At 44.2% G+C, this 27002-nt stretch overlaps 1 protein-coding gene across 1 annotated transcript in view; it reads right to left on the minus strand.

Annotated features, from left to right (window-relative positions):
• Positions 1 to 27002, minus strand: part of RARS2 (arginyl-tRNA synthetase 2, mitochondrial) — a 68628-nt gene that overhangs the window by 16090 nt on the left and 25536 nt on the right. Inside the window, exons 7-12 of the mRNA XM_075923859.2 lie at positions 23273 to 23356; positions 19496 to 19572; positions 13570 to 13728; positions 11443 to 11549; positions 3848 to 3943; positions 3322 to 3382 (exon numbers count right to left, since the gene is read on the minus strand). Coding sequence (XP_075779974.2) covers positions 3322 to 3382; positions 3848 to 3943; positions 11443 to 11549; positions 13570 to 13728; positions 19496 to 19572; positions 23273 to 23356 — 584 coding nt within the window. The remainder of the gene's footprint in view (positions 1 to 3321; positions 3383 to 3847; positions 3944 to 11442; positions 11550 to 13569; positions 13729 to 19495; positions 19573 to 23272; positions 23357 to 27002) is intronic.

Consider the following 27002-nt stretch of genomic DNA (forward strand, 5'->3'; position numbering starts at 1 on the left):
AGAACTTAGATCTAACAAAACAGAATGTTGAAAGATATAATAGTGTAAGTATGTTGACATCAACATGTTCTATCATCTTACTACTGATAAAATACTTTTATATTTTTTTAAAAAACAACTGTATAATTATTGTACAGGCCTTTCAATTAATCCACTATAATTTTCACCTTTGAATTCATACATTTGTCAAATCTCACATCAGAAAGGATGCATTCACAGTCAGTGCTGAACCTTGAAGCCCTGCCATTGGCACTTGATTTACATCATCAATACAAATATTGAAAGAACCCCATAAAAGCCTATAAATGATATACCAGAACTGGCTGAAAGGTTTCCACTGATAGCCACAAGGCAGTTCCTTGGTGTGGGCTAAATCATCTGCCTCTCCAGAACTGACATCCACCAAGAGTGTCTGTAAAAAAGGCTTCAGATGCAATCCTGGCAATTATAGGCCACTAAGCTTCACTTCAATACCAGGCGATCTGGTTGAAACCATACTAACAGAATTATCATACACTCAAATGAACATGATTTGTTAGGGAAGAGTCAACATGGCTATTGTACAGGGAAATCATGTCCCTCAACTAGAATCTTTTGAGGGAGCCAAACACATACAGGTACAAGGGTGATCCAGTTGGACTTTCAGGAAGTCTTTGTCAAAGTGTCTCAAGCAAATTAAGCTGTCATAGGTTAGAGGGAAGGTCTTTTCATGGATTAGTAACTGGTTAAAAGCAGGAAACAAAGGGTAGGTATAAATGGTCAGTTTTCACAATGGAGAGAAATAAACAGCAAGGTTCCCTTGGGATACTGGGAACTGTGCCATTCAATGTATTCATTAATGAGCAGGAAATGGAAATGAATGGTGAAGTGGCAAAGTTTGCAGATGATACAAAATTATTCAAGATGGTTAAAGTCCAAAGGTGACTGTGAAGAATGAGAGGGGGGACTTGGCAAACGAAACAGCAAATGAAATTCAACACTGAAAAATGCAATTTAATGCACATTGGAAAAATATAATCCCAACATCACCTACAAAATGACGGGACCTAAAAGAGCTGTTACTACTCAAGAACAAGATCTTGGAGTCCCTGTGGACAGTTCTTGAAAACATCTGCTAAATGTGCAGTAGGGATGTAAGTGAGTAGTCGAGTATTTGGCTATCCAATAAGCCCACCCCCCCTGGCTGCCTCAGTATGAATAACCACTAGAACTCAAAATATGTGTGTATAAAATAACTGAATATCTATCAAACATAGGGTAGAAATCATCTGTATTTACGTTAGGTTCATGGAGGTCTAACTTCAGGTAACCTAGAGTCAAATCCATCATTGGATTTGATGGGCCACATGAAGCACTGAATTTGATGGACATTAAAAAACACTATCATGTAATCTGGTACAAATCAGTGACACTGAACATCCTACTTCTAAGAGATCTGGGATCAATCAGGTCACTGACAAAGCTGCGTGAGGATGACTGGACAAGGTCTACCCACAGTTTGCATAACAACAGCTATTAATAATCAATTTTTATTAACATTAATTTCAGCCAAAAAAAGAGAGAGAACTGCCAGAAAGGATTAGTAGAAGTATCCAAACCCCTTAGTAATTCCATGCATCTGTTATCATACAAGAGGACAGATGAGAGCTGGATTAGGTGACCTGGTAGGTGATTTTCATTTCTAACTTCTCGGAGACACTGTTATTTCAATGGTCATACTAGCTACCTTGCAGGTTCTAGCTTTTGTTTCAAGTACATAAGGATTAGGCCAGAGAGACTAAGAAACTGAGACATAAGGACTGAACAATTACTAAAATTGAGGTGATTGCTTCTCTTTCTCATGCTACAATATGGCACTGACCCTGCACTGGTCCATCTCTCTATCAATTTCAGCCTACATTCTATTTTGGTGCAAAGTGTTTTGTTATTGCAACTTTGTCCCTTTCTTATAACTCATGGCAATCACAGGAGCAAATGCAGGTGAACAATGCACACATCAGCTACTTCTACATTAGAAACAATGTCCATAACTTCCGGAGCACTGCTTTCTCTTTGGGCATGCAGCTCCTTGATGACAAGGAATGCTGCATGCTTTGGTGGTGGAAAAGACATTATTCCCATGTCACAATAAGAAAGTCAAGCTAATGGAAATTTAGACAATGAAAAGCTAAAAAGGTCTGGTTTGGTTTTACAGTTACTGGATCCAATAAGTCTTTCAAAGGCGTATTATGTAACATTATACTGGTTAATGACAGTATGATACCAACCACATTGTACACCTCCAGACATATCATAAGAAGCATGCCAAGAAACCTGTACATTTGCTTCCCGGAGGATGTTAACTGACCCCATATAACAAAAAGTGATTTTCAAAAGGTTACCTTGATCTCTGAAAAAACCTTAAAAGGCATTACAGTCTGAATCTTTACAATTGCTGAAACTAAGAAGCTTTACACAACGGATCTATCCATTACTAATATTACTGAAGTCATGTTAAAAAATAGCACACAGTTAAAATGCTTCCAGTCTGCTACTGCATTGCCCAGATGGATTAAATGGCTCTTGATGTGCAATTCTAAGTGAACCAACAATACAGAAACTGATTTATTATAAACAAAACTAAAAAATTCACATTTGTGACAATATATTGGAACCTTAAATTAAAGCGCTATGTAAATGGATTTTAGAACATGACTTTAATAGCTTATTTTAAATTCTTCTCTATACTAAAAACAATTGTAAAAATAAACTTTTAATGTGATTAAATATTTAATAACAATATTTATCTGGAAAATGTGCTGATTGAGTAAAAGCTATTTTTAAGCAAATTACAATTAATTTTCAAAAGGATGAGTCTCACATGATTTTTCAGCCATTTGGTGGGTCATGAACCAAAATAGGATTGAGACTCACTGTCTGACACTGAGGAATTGCTATTGTACAATGAGGCCATCTGGGAGCATGTTTACACTACAAGCCTTTATTTCAAAATAATGGAGAGCTTGAGGACTTCTTACTCCGGCTCCTGCAACCCTCATTTCACGAGGAGTAAGGGAAGTCAAAGGAAGAGTGATCTTCCTTCAACTTCCCGCTGTGTAGACAGCGCCAAAAGCTGAATTAAGCTATTTCAGCTTCAGATACGCAACTGAGATAGCTGAAGTTGTGTATCTTAATTCGACTTTTGCTCTGCACAATGTACCTATTGTAAATGTCTACTGTGATGCCACATACTATGTGCCATGGTGATACTGAGAACAAAAAAGGCTCTGCATTAATAGAAGAGTTCAATTCAAAGATATCTATGGAACTAAAATTACTTACCACATAAATCATAGTGTCACAGTTATATTTATTCATTCGGTCTATAGCAGCTGCAATATCTCTGGAAGAGATGAGAAACTATCAATCAAATTAATATATCTTTTTACGCAGAATGGGTTGCCTGCTGGGAAAATTCTTTAACACTATGGATAGGGAGAGAACTGTAAAAATGAACATGTGCATTATAGAGGTTTTTCCATGTTCTGCATTTGATTTAGCAGGTCTTAACTAGATCCACTAACTCAACTGCCAGAAAACTGATCTCCAGCACAGAAAGTGAAGACATGGCCTTACGTCTAGAAAAACAAGGTTTCATTTTTTAAAAGTAACTTTCTCTCTCTCTCCATAGCTATATTGTCATTGTAACCTTCAAAAATTATTCTGATTATTGACTGGTGAACATCTTATAGTGATCCTGAAATACAAAGTTTCCAGTGTTTAAGTCCCTAAAAACGACTATTAATGTGAATTACACAAGAGTCTACCACTGAACTAAATCCAAAGTCTAGCACAAACACACACTTGCCTTGTTATATAAAGAGATGTCCCATCACTACGCATTACAGTGGAACACAATGAGAGGTCTCTTTTTTCAGAAAGATCCACTACTTTTGTTCCTTTGCTGAAAATTAAAAACAAATAAAACAATTCCCATCATTTGAAATAACTACAAACCAGAACGGAAATACAGAATCCAGGAAAAAGAATCTCTCTCTTCCTGCTGCCCACTATTCTTGGAACAATCTCACTCCTCTTGTGCACAGAGGAAGTTTCTTCTACACCTTTACATCTCTTTCATAACCACTTTTTTCACCTTGCCTTCAATTGCTGATAGCAGAGAATTGCGTGTTCTCGATCTTGTGGCTCATCCATTATGAGTGTTGGTTCCACAAAAGTTAAGATTGAATTAGATGTATCCTTGACCTGAAGTATTGACAATGTACAGTAAACTTCCGATAATCCGGCACCTTTGGGACCCAGGGGGTGCCGGATTATCAGATATGCCGGACTATCGGAAAGGGGAGCTATGAGGGGTCTTGGTGGGGGGGGTGCCACCCTAAACCCCTCATAGCCCCCCCTTCCGATAGTCCGGCTCTGCCCCAAGCATCCCTGATTCAGCTGCTGCTGAAACTGACCAGCAGCGGCTGAATCGGAGCCGCCTGGGGCAGAGCAGCTGGAGTGCTGCCAGGTTGGTCGGGGTAACGCCGACCCTTGGCGCAGCGAGACCAACCAGGCAGCACCCCAGCTGCTCTTGGGGACGCCTGGGGCAGAGCAGCTGGGGTGCTGCTGGGTTGGTTCCGCACCGCCGCTCCTCGGCGCTACTGGATCAACCCTGCAGCACCCCAGCTTCTCTGCCCCAGGCGTCCCCAAGTCAGCTGCTGCTGAAATTGATCAAGAGCTGTCTCCAGGAAGCCTGAGGCAGAGCAGCTCTGCCCTGGGCTTCCCGGAGTCAGCTCTTGATCAATTTCAGCAGCGGCTGACTTGGGGACGCCTGGGGCAGAGCAGCTGGGGTGCTGCCGGGTTGATCCAGTAGCGCCGAGGAGCGGCGGTGAGGGACCAACCCAGCAGCACCCCAGCTGCTCTGCCTCAAGCGTCCCCAAGTCAGCCGCTGCTGAAATTGACCAAGAGCTGACTCCAGGAAGCCTGAGGCAGAGCAGCTCTGCCCCGGGCTTCCCGGAATCAGCCGCTGGTCAATTTCAGCAGCGGCTGAATCGGGGACGCCTGGGGTGCTGCCGGGTTGGTCCCGCAGCCCCCAAGGGCAGCGCTAGGGGACCTACCCTGCAGCGCCCCAGCTGCTCTGCCTTCGGCTTCCCCGATTCAGCTGCTGGTCAGTTTTAGCAGCGGCTGAATAGGGGAAGCTGGAGGCAGAGCAGCTCCAATGGTCCGGCTGCAGAGCACTTCCGGGTTCCTGATGGTGCCGGACCATCAGGAGTGCCGGACCGTCAGATGCCGGACCAATGGAGTTTTACTGTATTAAGTAGCATATACCACTAGGTATTATATGTCTAATAAACATCATAACCGGCCATAGTGATTCCAGTAATTAGTCTAGAAAACCATTTTCCATCCCAATATGAAACTCTTTCACTGTGCCTAATTTTTGCTGCAACTCCACTTCTACATTAGCTGGGAGGAAGAGGAAGAAGAAGTCACTCACCTTGTGTAGTAAAACAATGGTTCTTTGAGATATATGTCCCTGTGGGTGCTCTACTCAGGTGCTGATGCATCCTTGTGCTGGTGATTGGAGATTTTTGCCTAGGAATGTCTTCCTGCGTCATGCATGCAATGTCACCATCTCACACTATTTTCATCTGTTGGCTGCATGCACAACATGGGCCCCCTCCATTTCTTTTCTACCAGAACTCCTATAACGGACTCCAAAATAACAGGGAGGGAGGGAGGGTAGTGGAGCACTCACAGGGACACACATCTCAAAGAACTATCATTACTTGCACAAGACGAGTAACTTCTCTGTCATGTAGCGTCCCTGTTGGTGCTCCACTCAGGTGACTACAGAGCAATACCGGCTGCTTGCAGAGGTGGGTTTTGAGTTATAGATGAGAAGAGGCAAGGAATGCGCCAGCTACGAAAGTGATAGGTATTGGTCCTTACCGTAGCGCATAATTTTGTGCAAAGGAGTGATGTAAGAACCATGTGGCCACCCTGCAGATGTCAGCAAGGAACACATTATGCAAAAAAGCAGTTGATGTGGCTGTTGCCTACGTGGAGTGTACGGTGATTGTCTGAGGTGGGTCCTTATTCTGAATTGGTACGAAATATATATACAGTTTGCAATCCACTTTGAAATACATTGTGCAGACACTGCTGTTTCCTTGTGGGGACCGGACATAGAAATAAAAAGTCTCCTTGATCATCTGAATTTCTTGGTCCTGTCTATATAGAACATAAGTGCTCGCCTTGCAGACAAGGTGTGAGGCATCGCTTCCCTGGGAGAACTCAGAGGTTTGGGATAGTAGGCAGGTAAATGGATGGGTTTGTTGTTATGGAATTCAGATCTAACTTTTGGTAGAAATTTTGGATGAGGCCTGAGGATAACCTTATTCTTGGTGAAAATGGTACATGGGAGGTCCACCATAAAACCTGCGATTTCACTTACCAGCCTGGCGGATGTGATCACAACAATAAAGGCCACTTTCATGACCAGCTGTTGTGAGGCAGCAGTTGCCAGTGGCTCAAAAAGTGGTCTTGTTAATGTGCCCAGCACAAGGTTCAAATCCCAGTGCAGTATGGGAGGGTGTAAGTGCGGGTGTTTCTTTCATAAACCTGCCAGGAAACACTTTGTGATTGGATGGGCAAACACAGATAATTCATTCACCAAACTGTGGAAGATGGTGATGGCGGAAAGGTGGACCCATAGGGAACAGAGAGACACCTTCGTCAAAGAGGTCCATCAAGTATTCTAACATGGCAGGTATCGGGGTGGTATGTGGTTGTAGTTGACGTTGCTTGCACCATTCCTGAAATCATCTCCGTTTATTTTTGGTAGGTATACCTTGTTGAAGGACATCGGCTATTGAGGAGGATCTACTTTATTCTCTCGGAACAGGTAAGTTCTTCATTTTGGAACCAGGGAAAAGCCATGTGGTGATCTTGAGTGCTTGCAGTGATGAGTTTTCCCTTGATGTTGGGTCAGCAAGTGGGGAGTGATGGGGAGGGAAATCATTTAGGCAATCGAGAGATGGTAGAGGTATGGAAACCATGGTTGTTTTGGCCAATAAGGAGCAATCATGAGGACCGTTGCACGGTCCGCGCGAATCTTGTTGATCACCCTGGAGACAGGGGAATCGGTGGAAATGTGTATAAGAGCAGAGCTGTCCATGATATGGTAAAGGTATCACCTTCTGAGCACTTGCCCTGACCCGCTCTGGAGCAAAAATGGTGGCACTTGCAACTGGATGCTGTCGCAAAAAGATCTATGATAGGGAATCCCCAGTGCTGAAATAAAAACAGGATAGTCTTCAAGCTGAGCTCCCACTCATGCTGTTTGGAGAAGTGTTTGCTCACTTTGTCTGCCGTGATGTTCTACAGATCTGGTGTGTACATTGCCATTGGTGTAATGTTGGGTCTTCGTGCACCAGTTCCAGATCTTTATTGCCTCGTCACATAGTGAGCGTGATTGGACACCCCCTGCCGACTGTTATAGAACATACATGGTGAGTTGTCCGTGAGGACACGTATGGTCTGGCCTCAGATGAGTGGAAGGAAATGCATGCATGTGCTGCGACCCGCCCTGAGTTCTAATATGTTGATGTGAAGCCTCATTTCCCTGTGGTGTGACCATCTGCCCTGGACTGTCTGTTTCCTACATTGGGCATCCCACCCTATTAGGGATGCTTCTGTAGTAATTACCCTTGATGGATCCAGGCGATGAAAGGCATTCCAGTGAGGAAATTGTGTGGAGAGTCCACCATTGCAGTGATGTCAGCACTAATGGCAGAAGTGTGAGATGTTTGGCAAGGCTGTGTTGATTGGGAATGTAAATGATGCTAGCCATGTCTGTAGGCAGTGCATGCATAGTCTCACAAGCTGTACCACAAGGGCGGTAGCTGCCATGTGACCCCGGATCTGAAAGCATGTGTGAGTGGTTGTAAAAGGGGCATGGAGCACACTGTGTAAGAGATTGCATGAGGTTTGGAAGCAATATAGGGGAAGAGAGGCTCTGGCCATCAGGCTATTCAGGGATGCCCCAATAAACTTTATTTTCTGAGTAGGCTCAAAGGTGCACTTCTGAATGTTTATGAGTAGGCCTAAGTGGGAGAAAACGTCCTTGGTCATGTTTGTCACGATTAGAGTTTGTTGTCATGAAGTACCTTTGATTAAACTATCATTGAAGTAGGGGAACATGATGACCTCCTGCCTTCTTAGGAATGCAATCACTATGGCCAGAGTTTTGGAAAATATGTGGATAGTCCAAAGGGAAGGACTTGATTCAGGTGGTGACTGTGCCTACTGCAACCCTTAGAAACCTCCTGCATGAAGGGTGGATAGTTATGTGGAAGTATGCATCTTGAAGGTTGAGGGCTAAGAACCAGTCCTCCTTGTCTAGTGCAGTATAATGGTTCCTAAAGTCACTATCCTGGATTTGTGGTTGCGGGGAACCTGTTAAGCTTTGAGATCCAAAATGGGCCTCCAACCTCCTGTCTTTTTGGAATTGAGGAAATAGGTGGAATAAAACCCGCTTCCGTGGAATTCAGTAGGGATCATCTCTATTGCACCCAAGCTGAGTAGTTTTTGTACCTCCGCTTGTAGAAGGAACTCGTGAAAGGGGTCCCTGAAAAGGAACAGGGAGGGGTGTGTGGAAGGAGATAGTATAGCCTGTTTTGATGATTTTGAGGATCCATTGGTCCATAGTAATAAGGTCCCATTGGTGGTAAAAGGGCCTCAGGTGGTGGTAAAAGATGCAAGTAGCATGAACTGGTTTCATGGGGTGGTCGCTTAGACCTTTGACCACATTTTCAAATTTGCTGCTTTGCTGTCAGCAGCTGAGAGGCAGATGACTGGTTGTGCTGCGCTCTTCTTCTGTTCAGCTGTTGTTCAGACCTATGATCGAATGATCTTTGCTGTTTTCTATGGTAGGAGGTATCCCTCGGTCTCTGGTAGGGAGTGTACCTTCTTCTCTTATCAGGTGGTGTGTACATGCCTAATGTGCAAAGGTTAGTGCGTGGGTGCTTCACTGAGTGAGGTACTCTGTCCATTTTCGCAACAAAGAGTTGGTTTCTGTCAAACGGGAGGTCCTCTACCTTTGTATCTCCCATGGGATGCCAGATGATTGCAGCCACAATGTGCAGTGCATAACTATTGCTGTCACCGTGGTTCTAGGTGCCATACCTGCTACATCCCTGGATGCCTGCAGCACTATTCATGCTATTGACTGGCCCTCCTTCATTATGGACTGGAGCTGGGACATCTTTTGCTTAGGAAGGTCATTTAAGAGCTCCTGAAGTCTGGTATAATTTGTATGGAGGGCAGTATAGTTGGAGATGCAGAATTGCAAAGTGGCAGAGGAGAATACTTTTCTCCCAAAAATGTCCAGCTGCTTATGCTTCTTGTCTTGGGGCATGGATTTAAATTGTGGCTGCCTAGAGTGATGATGGACCAAGTTCACCACCAACGAATTAGAATAGGGGTGGGAGAAAAAAAAATCCATCCCCTTAGCTGGGACAAAGTATTTTCTATCCGCCCTGCAATTAGGGGGAGGAATAGAGGCCGATGTTTGCCATATTGGCTCTGATGGGGTTCCATGATGGCTTCATCTATTGGTAAAGCTATTTTGAAGGATGTGGTAGGTTGTAGAATTTTTAGTAACTTGTGTTGTTTTTCTTGTACCTCCTGCAGTGCACTGTCTTGGGATTGTGCCACCCTTTTGAATAAGTCCTGAAATTGTTTCATATCATCTGTAGAAGGAGAAAGATGAGGGGAAAACAGCTTTGTCCGGAGATGAAGAAGACAGAGACTGGATATTGGCTATCAGAGTCCGAGTGAGGCAAGTCATCATCCTCATCCACAGGATCTGCTTGAGTGGCCACAGAAGGTGAGCACGGATGGTGGGACAGGGAAGATTGTGTGGAGGTGGCAGGAGAATGTGAGTGTGCCTGGGTTGCCACTGCTGATTCATGTGAACGATGAATGTGAGGAGTGGGTGTGATATTGTTTCCAGGGTTACCAAGGTGGCCACTGGGGTTGGAACAGTTGTGGTGGATATGGCCAACAGTAGTTAAATCCCGGGTACTGTGGCAGATGGTGTGTTGGATAGTTCCTAGTAGAATGGTACGATGCCACTGAACCTGTTGGAGAAGGGTGCTGGGAGGAGAATCTGCTCCCATGAGCGGTGCCATGTACGGTGCCCAGAGACAATGGTTTAGGCGAGAAAGAAACATTCTCTGAAGAGCTTTGGTGTGGGTCTAATTCCACAATTATAGGAGAGTGGGGAGGTGAACTGATGCTGTGGTGTTTGGTACTGCGTGCGGATCTTTTTCTGGTAAGACTGCTTTGCCTCTGGTGCTGGTATATGTTTATGTGCTGGTGGACAGCAGTAGTCAGAAGGTTGCACTGGTGCTGATGCATCCATCGACACTAGCGGTGGCAGCATGACTGCCTTGGTCGGTGCTAGGCGAGAAGCCATCCCGGATGGTGTGGAGAAGCTGGATTTTCTCTTTGGCTCTGTCTCCACCTTTTTGGAGGTACCATTGTTTGCTTTTCCACAGTGCTGGAGATAGACAGCACCAGTGAATGCCCGGCAAGAGATGCTGAAGGCAAGGACCAAGCCGGAGAGCCCTGGAACCTGAGGGAGTCCCTTATAGGAGATGTATTGGCCGTTTTGTCTGGAGTTGGTGGTTGCAAAGGTTTGCTAGACTTTGACTCCAGCGGCTGAAGGGATTTCTTCTATAGGAGGTTTTTAAGCCTCGTCTCCCAGCCCTTTCTCACTCTGGCTGTCATGTTTTGGCAACGTGGGCATTTCTGCACCACATGATCCTCACCCAGACATTTTATTCTGAAAGTATGCCCGTCAAAAAAGGGCATCAAGTCCCTGCAGGAGTCACACTTCTTAAAGCTGGAGGAACCTGGCACGATGAGAAGAAAAACTGGGATCCGAAGAACTAAGATGAGAAAAAAAGAAAAAAACGGGGCAGAACTTTTTTTTTTTTAAATGAACTAGAACTAAGTAACAACTAACTAAGAACTACTAAAATCCCTAACAATGCTAACAAACTAATCTTTCCTTTTCTTTTCAGTCAGAAAGGCACTGCTTGGAGACTCCATCTTCTGCTGAAGACAGCAGAAAAGGAACTGAGGGGACCCGTGCCGCATGTGCAGCCAATGGACGAAAACAGTGTGAGATGGATCCTGTGTGTGCGTGACATGGGAAGGCACTGCTAAGCAAAATTCTCCAATCACCAACGTGAGGACGCATCGATACTTGAGTGGAGCACCCACAAGGACTGTACTTGGAGAAGATTAGGTTCTCCCACATAATAAAGGAAAACAACATCAATATTGAGCTACATATTTATTTTGATATATCTGTCCCCCACAGCAACAATAGCAAAGAGTTAAAAAAAATCAAAATTGTTATAATGAAAACAAAAGAACCTTTCCTACATTGTTTTGTGAAGGAGTCCTTTAGAATCTAACATCTTCAGAACTTCCTGGGACTTCTCTTGATAAAATGATTCTCCCGAATAGTCATCAAAATGCACCCCTAGACGCTGAAAGTTTCCAGGAACAGAAAGGAAAACACTGTTAGGATGAGATTTAGACTTTCTTCAAGTCCTTAAATTTGCTGTAAGTCAGATGATGGGTCTGTGTTATAGGCCACGTAGATGGGGAGAGTGAAGATGGATTTTAGTCATGAACACTTATTATTAGTTATCAAAGGAAGGGATGCTGGGTTTTAATTTAATCTCAGGTTCATTACACATTGGTTTTAGGGTGACGTGTAGCCACAATTTTATTTTACTTCAGAGCAAAGGCATCTGCCTTACCTGATACAGGTTCTTTCCTAAGTATTTATTATAAATGAAAATAAAACACAAGTTCTCCCATAAAATAATGAAAATTAGTATTACTTGTATGTCAGTTGGTGAGAGAGGATTTCACTTTAACTGTTAGCTATCTGCAGATAGCTTTTGTACTGATTATTATTACTTCCAGTTATTGTAACTTCTCATGGTCAATTGAATCTGCAATGTTTGCTGTTCTGTATAATAAAGTTAGATTAATCTAAGCTAAAACAAAACAATTCACCTATGCAATTTATGAAATGGGTTAGAATTTTAATTTAGTGGGTTGGAATTTATTAAAGATGCACTAAAGGACTTACCCAGCATTGCCTGGGTCTTTCAAGACAGGGGGCAGGCAGGAGAAGGGCGGGGGCAGGAGTTAGGGGAGGGCCTTGGGGATCGGGGGGAGGGGACAGAGCAAGAGGCTGGGAGTGTGGGGGGTGAGAGAGAGTGGGGGGGGCTATCATCCAGTAGGGCTCTCTCTCTCTCTCTCCCCCCCATCTAGTGTAACCTTTTCTTTCAACCCAGGGTGGGGTGGAAGGTTTTGGGGCTGGAGGCTACTTACCCAGTCTAGTGGCAGGCACGATAGTGGAGCCCCAGCCCTGCTGGCCACTCTCTTGGTGGCGTGGTTGCCTCCAGTGGCCACTCCTGCATATGGCTCTCTCTGTGTTCGCAGCACCCAGTGAGCCACTCTTAGTACTGTGTCCCTCCCTTTTACGCCCCTCCTCTCTCTGCCCCATCCTTTTTCAGATTATGGAAAACAGTCCCATACCCAGAACCTCCCATTTTCTTGGCACAACCAAACCCTGACCTTTCTTAAGTTAGGATTAGAGGAAGTTGCATGCCAAATTTGGTGGCTCTAGCTCTTTCAGAGATGAGTTCCTGAACAAACCAACTCAAAGACAGATGCACATTTCTAAAATATATAGATAGATTACATAGGCTTAAATTTGCTTTGTCATTCAGCACCCTTATCTTGGATTCTATAAATATGTGAATGGAAACTTGAATGTCTACTTAGATTTGTTTTGTGAAGTCCCCATATATCTAAGAGCTTTGCAACTAGGGATGTTAAAAAGATTTAAAAACAGTAACCATATAAATATTAAAAATCCTAGTGGTTACATGGTTAACTGTTTATGGCCAGGTGGGACCAGGGAGGGAAGGATGCTGGAGGGGTGCTCCCGTGGCGCAATCTGCCGCCCCGCACTATAGGCTCTGCAATATAAGGCTTATACTTCAGAGCCTGCAGTGCAGCTGGCTCCCCAGGAGGAGGTCCGGCAGCCGAGAGCTGGAACACGTCTGCGGGACAGAAGAATTTAACCATGACATAATCAATAAGCAACTGCTTATTGGTGTAACTGGTTAAATTAGTTCTTACATCCCTATTCACAACTAAGATCACCATGATCTGCCTGGTTATTACATAAACTATGGCACTTTTGGCAAAAGAAAAGTGTTTGCCCTAGCATATATGGAAAGGTTTTCCCCTTTCCCTACTGTTGTAAAGCATACTGTAAAAAGGTGGAATGTCTGAGCTCCTAGTGGCTCCTTCCATTCCAAAGGTGACTAAATTTCAGCAGAATATGTATCGAGGGTGTGATTTCTTGAACAAATTTTAGGGTTGAAAAACTGTTACATAGATGTCAATTATTGATGTCATGGAACAGTGGAGGAAAGGAGAGTATCCTAGGATTGCACAGAGACAAATGACAAAGGTTTGCACCTTGTAAATCCGGACATACTCTTCAATACTGAAGTCTCTAAAATGTTGCCACGTTGACAGTGTCTGCTCATCACGTGCCTCCAGTTTTCTAAAGAAATCCTGTGCCAGGTTCTTTATGCTTTCATCTTCTTCTGCTGCTTTGTTAACCTGTACATATACCTAAAATACAATGTTATGGAAAATGTACAGTAAATACGATTTTCCCTTCAAAGGAAAAAAAAAGTGGAAAACACAGGAAGGTCTACAGGAACAGCACAGCAGTGACATTAGGAACACACACAACTTATTTTTAAGGGCTGGAATATTGGCTTGGCCGCCCAGTTTAGACTCATCTGTGGGATTTTCCAAAACCCAGATTGTAATCCCACAACTGCAACTGATGCTGCTTCTGTTACTATCCCAGCCTTGGAGCACCCAAAGCAACATAATATGGAAGAATTCACTTGTATCTAAAGGAATCGAAGACAGTCTTAAATCAGAACACATTTCAGGTTGCAGATCACACCATTGGCACACATCAATTAAATCCCAAAGGAAAAGTTTGGCATGCTGTCTAATGGAGGGAGCCCATGCCAATTTTCTAGAAGAGCTAGTTGCATTCAACAATGCTAGCATATATAGATGCTGGCTCCCCTGGGTGGATACAGTATTCCTTTAGTTGTTAAAGCTCAGAAGTAGACTAAGTTCAAAGTGATTTTTTTTCTCTAGCATTTAGAAAATGGGAGTCAAAGTTTTGAAAGCAAAATTATAAAAATGCTATACAAAACTTAGCATGACTGTTAATTTTGTATTTTGACCCATGCAGGTCATCACTGATGGAATACCTTCCCACTATGACAGGTTTTATAAATTAACCCTGTTAGGCTATTAAATTATTGCAACATTAGTGAGGCATTAACAATGCAATTTACAAGAGTTCTGTTTGAATAATTCCATGAGGTTAGCCAAAGTATCTTGCTGTAGTAGCCTTAGCCTGTAAAAATGCTCTCATCAACTAAACATTTTTGAACTTTTCCCCTTCCCTTTATGTGTCTTAAATTTCAGAGATACTGAATCAACCAGACAATATTACTAACAAGCCTCAAATCTGAGAGCAGATGAAGATTTCTGCAACCTAGCCACAGACAATGGAATTTAAGATCAGAGAAGAGTTAATCCTTTCTAAGAAAGGACAGTAACTGAATGCATCCACTTTTCCCCTTCTTTCTGATGATTTTATAGAGAAAACAATAACTGCAGATGTGAATGCCTAACCACATCTGACTCCCAACCATAATTTAAGGTGCAGCTATGACTAGACACACTCACTCATATGCTTAATAACATAAAAATCCTACCAATGAGTTTTTCCTTTTAAATAACAGCAGAAAAGACCAGCCCGATGTATCATATACAACATTTCAATACATATTAGAAAGGAACCATAATACAATACAAACCTGCATCAATAACAGATATAAATCACAAGCATAGTTAAACATTTATAGCAGTCAAACATGGTAAGTATTTGAGAAATTGTCTTTTGATTTAATAAAAAAACTACTTCACATTGAAGGTGATTTGGAGTCATAAAAGCCTAGGTTTTTAATTCAGTAATCAAGGAAAAAGCATTATCAAGCAAAGATATTTTAAAGTTGCAATGCCTATCTTATATCAGATTCAAATAACTTAATTTTAGAGATTCGCATATATATATATATGCACATAGTATCACAAGCTTTTATGGGCAAAATCCACTTCTTCAGATGAGTGAAGAAAAAAGGAAAAACCTCCCAATTTAAAGCACCTTTTTCCTTTTTTCTCCACTCATCTGAAGAAGTGGGTTTTGCCCACAAAAGTTTATGAGATATATATGTTAGTCTCTATGGTGCGTTAGGACTGCTCATTGTTTTTTTAAAGTTACAGATTAACACAGCTACTCCTCTCAGACTTTTAACCTAATTTTGAATACTAAAACCCCAAATGTATACAAGTAACATCATTACCTAATGTGTAAATCTAAGAAGGTATCAGTAGAAACCACATAACAAATTATTTGGAAAACTGCAAAGAGAAGAAAGAAAAAGTGCCACCATTTATGTTGATTGAGAGAAATTCAAAGTAAAGGTAGCAGTCATGCATGTTATCTCTAACTGCTGGACATTGAAGTTAGTCCTTCAACTCCTAAATAATTCCAAGTACATGGTTTATCAATTGTACTGAGGGAACCCACAGAGAAAGAGAAAACCTACATGTATTGTTAAAAATCAAAGGAGGTGAATGGCCTGGAAGCCAAGACCATTCTTCTATTGTGCACATAACACACAGTTGGGTGGAGTTCACTGGAATACTCAAACACACTTATGTCTGAGCCAGTAATGATTTACTTAAAATCATCATCCCATGACATAACGTCTGGGTTAGTCTTCTAAAATGTTCAGATTATCAGCAGCTGCCATCTTCAGCCCAGTGCAGATGGAAGCATAGTTCAGTTTCTTTTATTAGATCATACATTCTCTATGATATACACAACTCCATATCACGAGTTGTTGAAGAGCACCATACGTTTTGTATATTTAACTTTACAGAACTTTTTACAATTCAAAATTTGTGCCTGCCCATCTCCATAATGATCGGAATTGTTCTGCTAAATGCCTCAGATCAGGGATGTGCAATAATTTTTGATGGGAGGGCCACTCAACATTTTGGTCAAGGTCCATACTTTTCTATGGAGTGGGTGTGGGAATGGGGCTTGGACGCAGCAGGGAGCTTGGGGCATGGGACTGGGGAACAGGAAAGGGTGTGGCGTCTGAAAGGGAGTTTGAGTGAAGAAGACGGTTGTGATTTGGGGCAGAGGCTTGGGGTGCAGGTTCTGGAAGGGGATATGGATGCCAGAGAGGATTCTAGCCTGTGGGAGGAGTGTAGGTGGGGGTGCAGAGTATGGGAGAGAGTTGTGACCTGGGGAGGGGAGATACAGAGGGCTTGGGTGGTGAGCTGGATGAGGTAGCTGGTGTGTGTGTATGTCAGAGGCAGGCTGTGGCCAGGAGGTACTTACTTGGGTGGCTCCTGATCAGCAGCCCTGCAGGATCCTGAAGCAGACTCCCTGCCTGCCAGCAACTCCAAGCTGCTCAAAGCAGAAACCCTTTAAGACAATAGCAGCTGAAATATTTTGCTGGGGGGCGGGGGCAAAGTGCAAAGCCTCCCCACCCTGATGCCAGGAACAGAGCACCACAGCATGCTGCAGGCAGGGGCTGCTTTGTCCAGGCTGAAGAGCCCCTGTCTGTGGTGGGGGGGAGGGGGGGCACTCAAGCCCAGCCAAGCTGGACCGCCCTGTCTCCCATTCACCCCTCTTTAACAGATTAACTGTTTAAACCACATGTTTAACTGGTTAATCAATTAAATGGGATTTTACATCCCTACTGCTGATACACAGGCATGAAATCACAGTAGGCCAGTGAGGAAGTGGCATTATATGTTAAAGAAAGCATGGAGCCAAACAAGGGAAAAATTTTACTACTTGAATCAAACTGCACCATAGAATCTCTATGAACAGGAAATTCATACTTGAATAATAAGAGTATGGCAGTAGAAAAATAATAACCAACACCTGACAATGATACATACTGACTGTGAAATACCCCACACTAGTGAGGTGAGAGTTAAAGAGCTGCTCTGGAAGCAGGAAGCCATGTCCCTTCACATATGGGCTGAGCTTTTCTTTTCCTCACGGGTGCTCCACTCATCCTCACTGAATTCCCTTGGCTCTGCTATCACTCCACCTCCTTCTGTCCCCATCTTGAGGGTGAGGCCGTGGATCGGGGAGAACTCTTCCCTGCAGCCCAATGCCCTACCCTTGCTCTGCCTTGTTCCTGAGGCCCCATCCACTCGTTGCTCTCCACCCTCTCTTAAAGCCCTCCCATAGCTGCCAAACACCTGTTTAGCAGCGCTCCCAATCAGCTAATTGGGAACACTGCCAAATAGTGATTGGGAACAATGTTCCAAATAATCTTTTTCATCAATGTGTGGATCTTGTCCATCCACGTGCAGAATTGTTAGGTGCACCAAGGCATAAGAATGTGCACCGCCAAGGGAAACAAAACTTACGTCTACGGGCGCTCCGCTAACCAACTGGGTGGCACTGAAATCTCTCCTGAGCAGCTGTACAAGTGCTCAGCTTTCAGGGAACACTGATTGGGATGCTTCTAAACAGCTGTGGCTGCAGGGTGCTGATCAAGCTGGCACCTACACCTCCTTGCCTCTGCTGGCATGCTCCCACTGGCAAGAGCATTCAAAAGGCAGCACCTCAGCTCGGACTAGGTTGACTCAGGCAGAACAGCAGTCGGGTGCAGCAGTCCCTACCTGAGAAGCTGCTAGGACTCCAAGCCATTCAGACCAACCTCCTAGCCAAACTGCTGGAAGACTGCTAACTGCAGCAGTTGAGGATGACAACTTGCTACCGCCAGAGAAAGGGGCTCCAGAGACAAACCTGGGAGAAAGCTATGAGGGATCCCAAGACAGAACCATGGCACCTTTTGAGGTAAAGGAAACAGTAGTAGGTAGTGACCCAGGATGTGGTAAGTCAAACCCTAAGCTTTGTATATGACCTACTGCTTTGAAGGGCTCTGGGTCTGAATTTGTTGTCAAGTGGGGCCAGTTCCTCTACCCCATGCTTAGGATTAAAGCTGCTAGGCACAGTGGCCCTTTATTCTTGCCATGGGGCAGCACTACCACAGACCATAGCTGCTAGACAGTATAGCCCTCCAATCTCACCACTGGGTGACATTGCTGTGAACTGTAGCTACCAGGCAATGTGGGCTTGGACACTCATCATTAGGTAATAGTGCTGGCCTGGGACACACAGACACCTCCCAGCTAGAAGCAACTGGCTAAAGACAATACTAACAGTAAGAATTGTTTTAAATACATGAGAAGCAGGAAGCCTGGAAAATAGATCTGGAAAAAGGAGTCAACATTAAAGTTGCAAAGCTTGCAGAGGATATACAGTTATTCAAAATAGTTAAGTACTAAGGTGACTGAACAGTGAAAGGGAGATTTCACAAAACTGGGTGACTTGACAACAAAATAACACATGAAATTCACAACTGGTAAGTACAAAGTAATGCACATTTGAAACACTAATGCTAACTACACATAAATAATGATGAGGTCTAGATTAACTGTTACCACTAGGTTAAGAGATCTTGGAGTCATCATGAATAGTTCTCTGAAAACTTCAACTCAGTGGACAGCAGCAGGCAAAAGGGGCTAAGAGAATGTTAGTTTCGATCTCTTTCTTAAAACAAAAAAGGACAGAGTAGAACCGTACAAGATTCAGTGAAGGGGAACAAAAATTATCAAAGGTTTGGAGGAGCCTCCATACAAGAAGAGACTACAATAGATGGGACTGTTCAGTTTAAAAAAGAGGTGACTAAGGAGAACATGACAAAGGTCTATGAAACCATGAATGGTGAGCAAAAAGTGAATACAGAAGTGTTACTTATCCAAAATACACAAACACAATACATTGGGATCACCCAATGAAGTTAATATCTAGCAGGTTTAATACAAACAAGAGGAAATACTTTTTTTCACAATGCACAACTAACCTGTGGAACTTGTTGCCATGGGATGTTGTGATGGCCAGAAATATAACTGAGTTCAACAATCAATTAGGTAGGTTCCTGGAGGGTATGTTCATCAATGGCTATGAGCCATAGACAGGATACAGGGCTAGACAGACTATTGGTATAGCCCAGTATGGCAGTTCTTAAGAATAAGGTATTTTAGAATTATAAATGCTGTTTTTCTTAGTAGATCATAATATACATTAAGCAATCAGTGTTAAGAATTTACATTTTGAAGAGGTATGATTTCATACATAGAAGTACAAATAACTATGTTGAAAGAATTGTGCTACTATTATTTCATAACTTTTGAATATACTTACTTCAAAAAGGTGTTGTAAAGGATTGGATTTTAGCTCTTTTTCATTGCCAAACTGTTGGAACCCAGCTCCCAGTAAACCTAGAATACGTAATGATTAATAAAATGGGATATTAAAAAACAGACCAGTGTGTATTGTATCTGGATTAAAAGCACTGTACAATCAAATCTGCAGCATTATAAGTAATGAAAGTAAAACACACCAAAATATTTCTAAAACATAATTTTGTGTGCCATAACAGACAAGAAATTGATTATTCTAGTGCTTGAAAAACCATAATAAGGAAAGACTGGTATGAAAGATAGGGGTGATTCTTCTATTGAGAAATCCCTCTGAACATCACAGCTGCTGGAATTTGTATTCCTGGACTCTAAGGGTGCATCTACACTGCAGGGTTTTACTCGAAATAAGCTACGCAAATTGAGCTATGTCAATTGCATATTTTATTTCGAAATAGAGCACTCTTCCTCTGACTTCCCTTATTCCTCGCACAATGAGGGTTACAGGAGTCGGAATAAGAAGTCCTCCAGCTTGACAGTGTTTTGACACTATTTTGAAATAGCTGCCTGCTGTGTAGACGCGGACTATGTTATTTCGGAATAGCGCTACTTATTTCGGAATAGTGTTGTAGTGTAGATGTACCCTAATTCATGGATCCGTCTTTCACATCAACATTTAGCTAGAAGTTGCCAGAAATCTGACTCCCACACACCAATCCCTTATGTCTGATGGGAAAAAAGGTGCTTCCCCATTTCTCACACCAAAGTAATCTTACTGCCATGACTACTCCTCCGCCAGTTTCTGGTCCATTCCAAGTGTCTCATCTCCACTTCTCTACTTTTGTTTTGGCTCTTCTTTCTCAGGGAATAGCAGCTGTGTCCACTTCTCCTAGGCTGTGTCTAGACTGGCAAGTTTTTCCGCAAAAGCAATTGCTTTTGCAGAAAAACTTGTCAGCTATCTACACTGGCCGCTTGAATTTCCGCAAGAACACTGACGAGCTCATGTAAGAAATCAGTGCTTCTTACGGAAATACTATGCTGCTCCTGTTCGGGCAAAAGTCCTTTTGCGCAAAAGCTTTTGCACAAAAGGGCCAGTGTAGACAGCTCAGATTTGTTTTGTGAAAAAAAGCCCCGATGGCGAAAATGGCGATCAGGGCTTTTTTGTGCAAAAGCGCGTCTAGATTGGCACAGACGCTTTTCCGCCAAAAGTGCATGCCAATCTAGACGTCCTTTTCCGCAAATGCTTTTAACGGAAACATTTTCCGTTAAAAGCATTCGCGGTAAATCATGCCAGTCTAGACGTAGCCCTACTATCAGTTTCTTCAGTGCCCAAAGATAACAGTGAAAGCAAATTAGACACTTGTCAGCTTTCAGGTCTATGTAGCTTAGGAAAAATATGAGCCACAGAATAAACACTGAGGCTACCTGTCTACAGAATGAAGAGGACATTCACTTAATGTTTGGAAAGTGTCCTATGGAGCTACAAGGGTAAAAACTTAGGACCAAGGTCAATACTCATCTGCAGCTGCTGTTTTAGAGACACAAAACTGCTGCAAACTCATCTGAATCAACCAATTCAGTCAGATTTAGTGCTGCAAAGCAGGCATAGAATATCAGTGAACCATTTGTATTTTAAAAATTAATTCTTCCATTCTGCAGAGGTTGATCAAAGGTTCAATAATTTGTTTCCCCCATTCTCCAGGGAAAGTTTCTTATTTCCACAAGTTGTGAGTAAATAAATGGATTTTTCAAGCCCCAGTTGATTATAACCCAGGCCTTACAATATTGTAAGGGGAGTAAAGCAAAACAAGTAGGTTCATTTAAAAAACAAACCACACATTAGCATTCAAATGTAACAGCTTCTATAGCAAAATGACATGAAGAGTCTGCCTGAGCCCAATAAAATCAAGGAAACTGAACTAATTAGCATGCCCAAATATTGCTGCACATGTAGCTGTGGAATCCAAAAGAGCATTCACTGGGGAGCAGCAAGCAGTGTTTTCACTACCACCACCCCCAATTATTCACTGGGGAAGGCCTGAATTAAATCGCAGCCAGGGCTCCACAGAATGCTTAATGAGGAGCATTATCTCCAAGGTTGCTGGTTATGCTCCCTCTCTTGCCAGTACCAATTACTTCAGAAGTTTAAGGAAAATAGCAGTCTTGAAAGACCAATAGCCTGCAGGCATTCTGCACTGCTGCAACCCTTCTTCTACGAGGGCCTTCTCTTACCTGAGGCTCTCACCTATTTGCTCAGTTGTGTGTAGTCACCACAGACCGTAGCGTGAAATCAAACCGGTAAAGTTGCATGACTTGATTATTTCTTTAAATGTCTCTAGTTGGGCATGACAATTGCCCAAACATTCATATTTTATAAATAAGAAGGAACAATTGTGATCATCTAATCTGGCCTCCTCTACAAACACAGGCCACAGGACTTCCCTGAATTAATTCATGTTTGAACTAGAAAGCTTTAAACCTTCCAAAGATCATCTCAAAGGCTGAGAAATTCGAGTTCTTTCTGCATTTCTAAATCAAAAGAACTTGTCCAAATGCCTCCACAACCATCCAGGAGAGATGGGGTTGATTTTAAATCCATATTCCCACTGAACTGTCAAAGACTAGGACTGCAGTGCAGATGGTACATATATCCTAAAGAGGGAGTGTGCGTACCACTTTGGAATAATCTTTGCAGCTGATAAAGGAATTGCTTCAGAAGAGTCTTGTCCCATTCCTGTTGGAAGCACAAAGATCACAATAGAGGCCCTATGCGGTATGTAATAAGGGAGGCCAGAGAATATTCTGGAAAGAAATAAAAAGGGCTAATACCATTTAAATTCAGTTTTATATTTTAAAAATCTGCCACGTTTCAGTTTGATACAGTTTAGTATCAAACTGAGTTATAAACTCTTTGTAAATGGTGGCTATAATGGAAATGCTGACGGCTCATTAACTACAGGGGTACTTCTGGGAAGTACCATTATAATAAAATTCTTGAGCTATAATTTTGTGAACCATTGTCACATCCTTCATAAAAGCTGTTAAAGATCTGGACTGAACAGGCCAATATAAGAGAACATCTGTTTTAAAAGGGACAGTTAAAAGTAGTAGCTCAGAAAAATTTCCTACCAGTTTTGCTGTAGATCAGCCGCCATACCCATCTGCAGAGCTGGCGCCCCAGTTCCCATCTCCCCCGTGAGGTTAAAGTGCCAGTGCCAGCTTCCCACAGGGGGGAAAGAGGACTCCCCAAGCTTTGCTGCTAAATCCAGCTTCTGGGGGAAGTAAGTGGCTCTGCACTCTGCTGCTCCCTCTTCCCTGGCTAGGGGAAGAGCAGCACACGGACTCTGGAGGCTTTTCCTGCTGCTCCCATTGGCTGGAAACACAGCCAATGGGAGCAGCGGGAAGTGGTGCCTGGGAGCAGCAAGAGGCATGAAGCCAGGTAAGTGCCTCCCCATTTGCCTCATGCCCAGATGCTGCACTCTCATTCCCCTCACACACACACTCCCTCCTGCCAAGACCCTGTACCCTCCTGCACTCTCCCTTGTTGTTGCACCTTTCCTTCCAGACCCCACCCTCCTCAGCCTGCTTCTTCACCCTATCCCCTAGGCCACGCAGGAACCCGCCCACCACCTTACCATGAGGATGCCCCTTATCGTCTATAACTTGCTTTAGTGGCATGAGCCTGTCCAATTATTAATCGTTGCTATAACCAAATCCAGTGAGGCAGCAAGAAACTTATAAACCTAGATAATGTTATTTGTGAATGAGAAAATAAACATACCAAATTGCATGCCCCAGTCTCCAAGGTAATTTATCCTTGTTACTTCATGTCCAAGTGCTTCTTTGAGGTTTGCTACAAAATTCCCTGATAATCAATCAAATTGATTATTACACAAAACAGTAAATGCTCTCTTATAGACTTTAAACTTTAAGGTCAGAAGGGACTATTTTGATCATCTAGTCTGACCCCCTGCACAATGCAGGCCACAGAATCTCACCCACCCACTTATTCTTAATACCAGTTTTGTTTTGGCACAATCTGTAATCCTTCCTCATTAAAACTTCAATAAAATGTACTGTTCCACCAAATTTTGTGTTGAAATGAATGTCAGATTATTAATCCCTTCAGGCTTTGTGGGGGTGGGGGTTGTGCACTTGAAAGAGACTGTATATTTTCATAGTTACACAGAAAATATTTTTGTGTGTGTTTATACAGTCCTCTTCATCTGAATATCATAACATGCTTTTCAAACTTTGATACATTCTACCGAGGTGTTGTGAGGATGCATCAGTCCTCCACTCTCAATTTTCAGAAAGGCAAATAGACACAAAGAAGTTAAGTGATTTCCCAATTCACTAAGCATGTTAGTGGCAAAGCTGAGAAAAAGAACTAAAACCTCATGATTTCCAGTCCCATGCTTGAACCATCACAGTATCTATAAACAGGCTGCATTTCAACTTTGCTCTTAACATGTTATAACCAGGAGACAGGTTCCAGACTTAATTCTTTCCTGGAGCTTGCTTTTAATATTATTTTAATTAAAATAAAATAAAAATTAAAAAAACAAAACAACCCAACACCATCAATCTTATTCTTCTCCGGAGCTGGACTCTTAGGATTTTTCCGTGCTTAACTTTGGTGTTCCTGCCCCTGATTTCTCCTGTTTTAAAGGGGTTTAAATTCTTCTAGTTGTGATGTAGAACTAAAAAAAGGCCCAAATGGTCTGATATCAGCGTGACTCAGCTGCAAAGCTCTGGTTTTCTCTTGGAACCTTTACCCTGACATCATGTTACAGCATCCAACCATTATTTTCTATTAGATTAACTCATTCTATTCAGTTTACAGGCAGTCCCCGGGTTACGTACAAGATAGGGACTGTAGGTTTGTTCTTAAGTTGAATCTGTATGTAAGTCGGAACTGGCGTCCAGATTCAGCCGCTGCTGAAACTGACCGCCAGTTCTGACTTACATACAGAATCAACTTAAAAACCCCAAGTGTCCCCAAGTCAGCTGCTGCTGAAACTGATCAGCAGCTGATTCCAGGAAGCCCAGAGCAGAGCAACTCTGCCTCGGGCTTCCTGTAGTCAGCGCTGGTCAGTTTCAGCAGCGGCTAAATCAGGACGCCTGGGGCTGCTCTGCCCCAGGCGTCCTGATTCAGCCGCTGCTGAAACTGACCAGCAGCGGCTGAATCAGGACCAGAGCAGCTGCGGTGCTGCTGGGTTGGACCAGTAGCGCCCAGAGTGGCGCTGCGGGACCAACCGGCAGCACCCCAGCTGCTCTGCCACAGGTGTCCGGAGTAAAGCCTAGTCTGCTGGGGGGGGAGGGGGCGTACTAGCTGCGCCCCCTCCCACCCCAGCAGACCAGGGAGACGCGGAGCAAAGCCTCTGAGGACGCCGGCAGCGGGACAGCCGCGGGGCGTCTGGGCTGTCCCGCTGCCGGCTTCCCCCGCGGCTTCGCAAAGCCTCGGGGAAGCCGGCAGCGGAGCAGTCCAGGCGCGCCTGGGCTGTCTCGCTGCCCGAGCCCCCCCGCGGCTTTGCTCTGCGTCTTCCTGGTCTGCAGACCAGGGAGACGCAGAGAAAGCCCCAGAGTACATGGGCGGCAGGACCGCGAGGTCCCGCAGTCCGTGTACTCTGGGGCAGCCCCGTTCATAACTGCGGATCCGACATAAGTCGGATCCGCGTAAGTCGGGAACTGCCTGTATTTCATTCTATGAAGCCAATCATCCTCCCCACAGGAGATGATATAAAAAGGAGGCGCTAAGACGCTGTGAACCACTTAGCTATTACATTCTTACAGGATGATTGGCTGCACAGGTTGTACCTCCCTTAACTGGGACTCTCTGGTCTGGCAACATACATGGTCCAGCAAGACTACAGATGTTTCTGGATGACAGAGTCCAGGTATAGGAAGGTCTGGCCATGGGACAGGAGTGCAGTAGGAAGGCCGGCAACTCAGCCAGCAACTCAGCAGTGTGTGTGGGGGGTATGGGGGGGGAAAATGCCACAGTGGGGAGATCTGGCCCCCACAGCTGGGCAGTAACAGGGGGCTGGCAGTGGCCCCAAAACCAGTGGTGGCCACGGAGCTCCACGCATACAGCTCTGGCCAGTGGGAGCTGGAGAGCTCTGGCCCAGGGAGCAATGGCTGACTGGAGCCCTAGCAGCATGGTGTGGGCCAGGGGTTGCGGCAGTGGCTTAGCACAGATCAGGAGGGGAGGGACCTCTCCTAGTCTGGCAAATCCCCTCATTTGGGACTGGTCAGGTCCTGAGGGTGCCAGACCACAGAGGTCCAACCTGTATTAACTCAACAGATGCTACAGTAGTGCAGACAGTTATCTTTATCAGTAATGTAGCACTTTATACACCGATATGGGGAAATACTGGGAGAAACCCAATGAAGCCAAATAGCTTCAGTGCCATTGTAATGTTGAGCAGTAAGCTAACGCACAACTATTCAGTCATGTACAGGAGTTACTGAGCATTTCATCCCATATATTTGATGGCAGAACTGGGCCCACAATCACAATGACAATACTGACATATAGCAGTCAACGTATTGCAAACAAACCTGTTGTCAGACAACCTCTAAGACGGGGTGAGCAATAATTTCTGATCGGGGGCCATGCCAAGATTTTGAAAAGCAGTCAAGGGCAGCACTTCTTTATGGAGAGGGTGAGGGAACTGGGATGGAGGTTGTGTGCAAAAGGGAGCTCGGGATAGGGGATTGAGGTGCAGGAGCAGAGGTGGGGTCTGAGAGGGAGTGTAGGTGAAGTAAGGGGTGGTGACCTTGGGCAGGGAATTAGGGTGCAGGGTCTGGGAGGGAGCAGGGGTGCAGAAGTGGATTTTGCCCTGGGGGAAGGGAGTAACAGAGGGGTGCAGAGTCTGGGTGGGAAGTGTGATCTGGGGCAGTGTACAGAGGATTTGGGTGGTGACCTGGGGCAGAGGACAATGATGACCTGAGGCAGGGAGATAGGATGGGGGAGTGGTTGGGGTGCAAGAGGCAGGGGCTGAAGGGCTGGAGGCAGGCTTTGGCTGCGAGTCATTTCCTTTAGGAGGCTCCCAGCTAGCAGTCTAACAGGGTCTGAGGCAGGCACCATCTTGCAGAAGCCCCAGTCACATGTGTTCCTTCCATGTACTGCTCAGGGTCACATGTCCTTGGGGGGCAAGAGACTTCATGTATGCTGCCCCAGGCCAATCAGTTCCTGGGATGAGGAAGTGTGCGAAGTCTCTCGCCCCCTGCCAGAGTCACACAGTGCATAGAGGGAACTGCCAGCTGTTTTGAATAGCTAGTAGCTCCCTCTATGCACCCTGCGCCCCTGGCGCCAGGGGTGAGAGGGAGGGGGAGGGAAGGGAGAAGACTTTGCACTCTCCACTGTCCGCAGGCCAATCATCGCAGCTGGAGGCAGGGGAGTGCGCAAAATCTCTTGCTCCCCACTAGGGGCGTGTGGCGCACAGACTGAGTCACCAACTGTTCAGAACAGCTGGTGGTTCCCTCTATGTACCACGCAACCGTGG

The sequence above is a fragment of the Pelodiscus sinensis genome, chromosome 3 (assembly GCF_052426305.1).
Source record: "Pelodiscus sinensis isolate ZL-2025 chromosome 3, ASM5242630v1, whole genome shotgun sequence".
Lineage (NCBI taxonomy): Eukaryota > Metazoa > Chordata > Testudines > Trionychidae > Pelodiscus > Pelodiscus sinensis.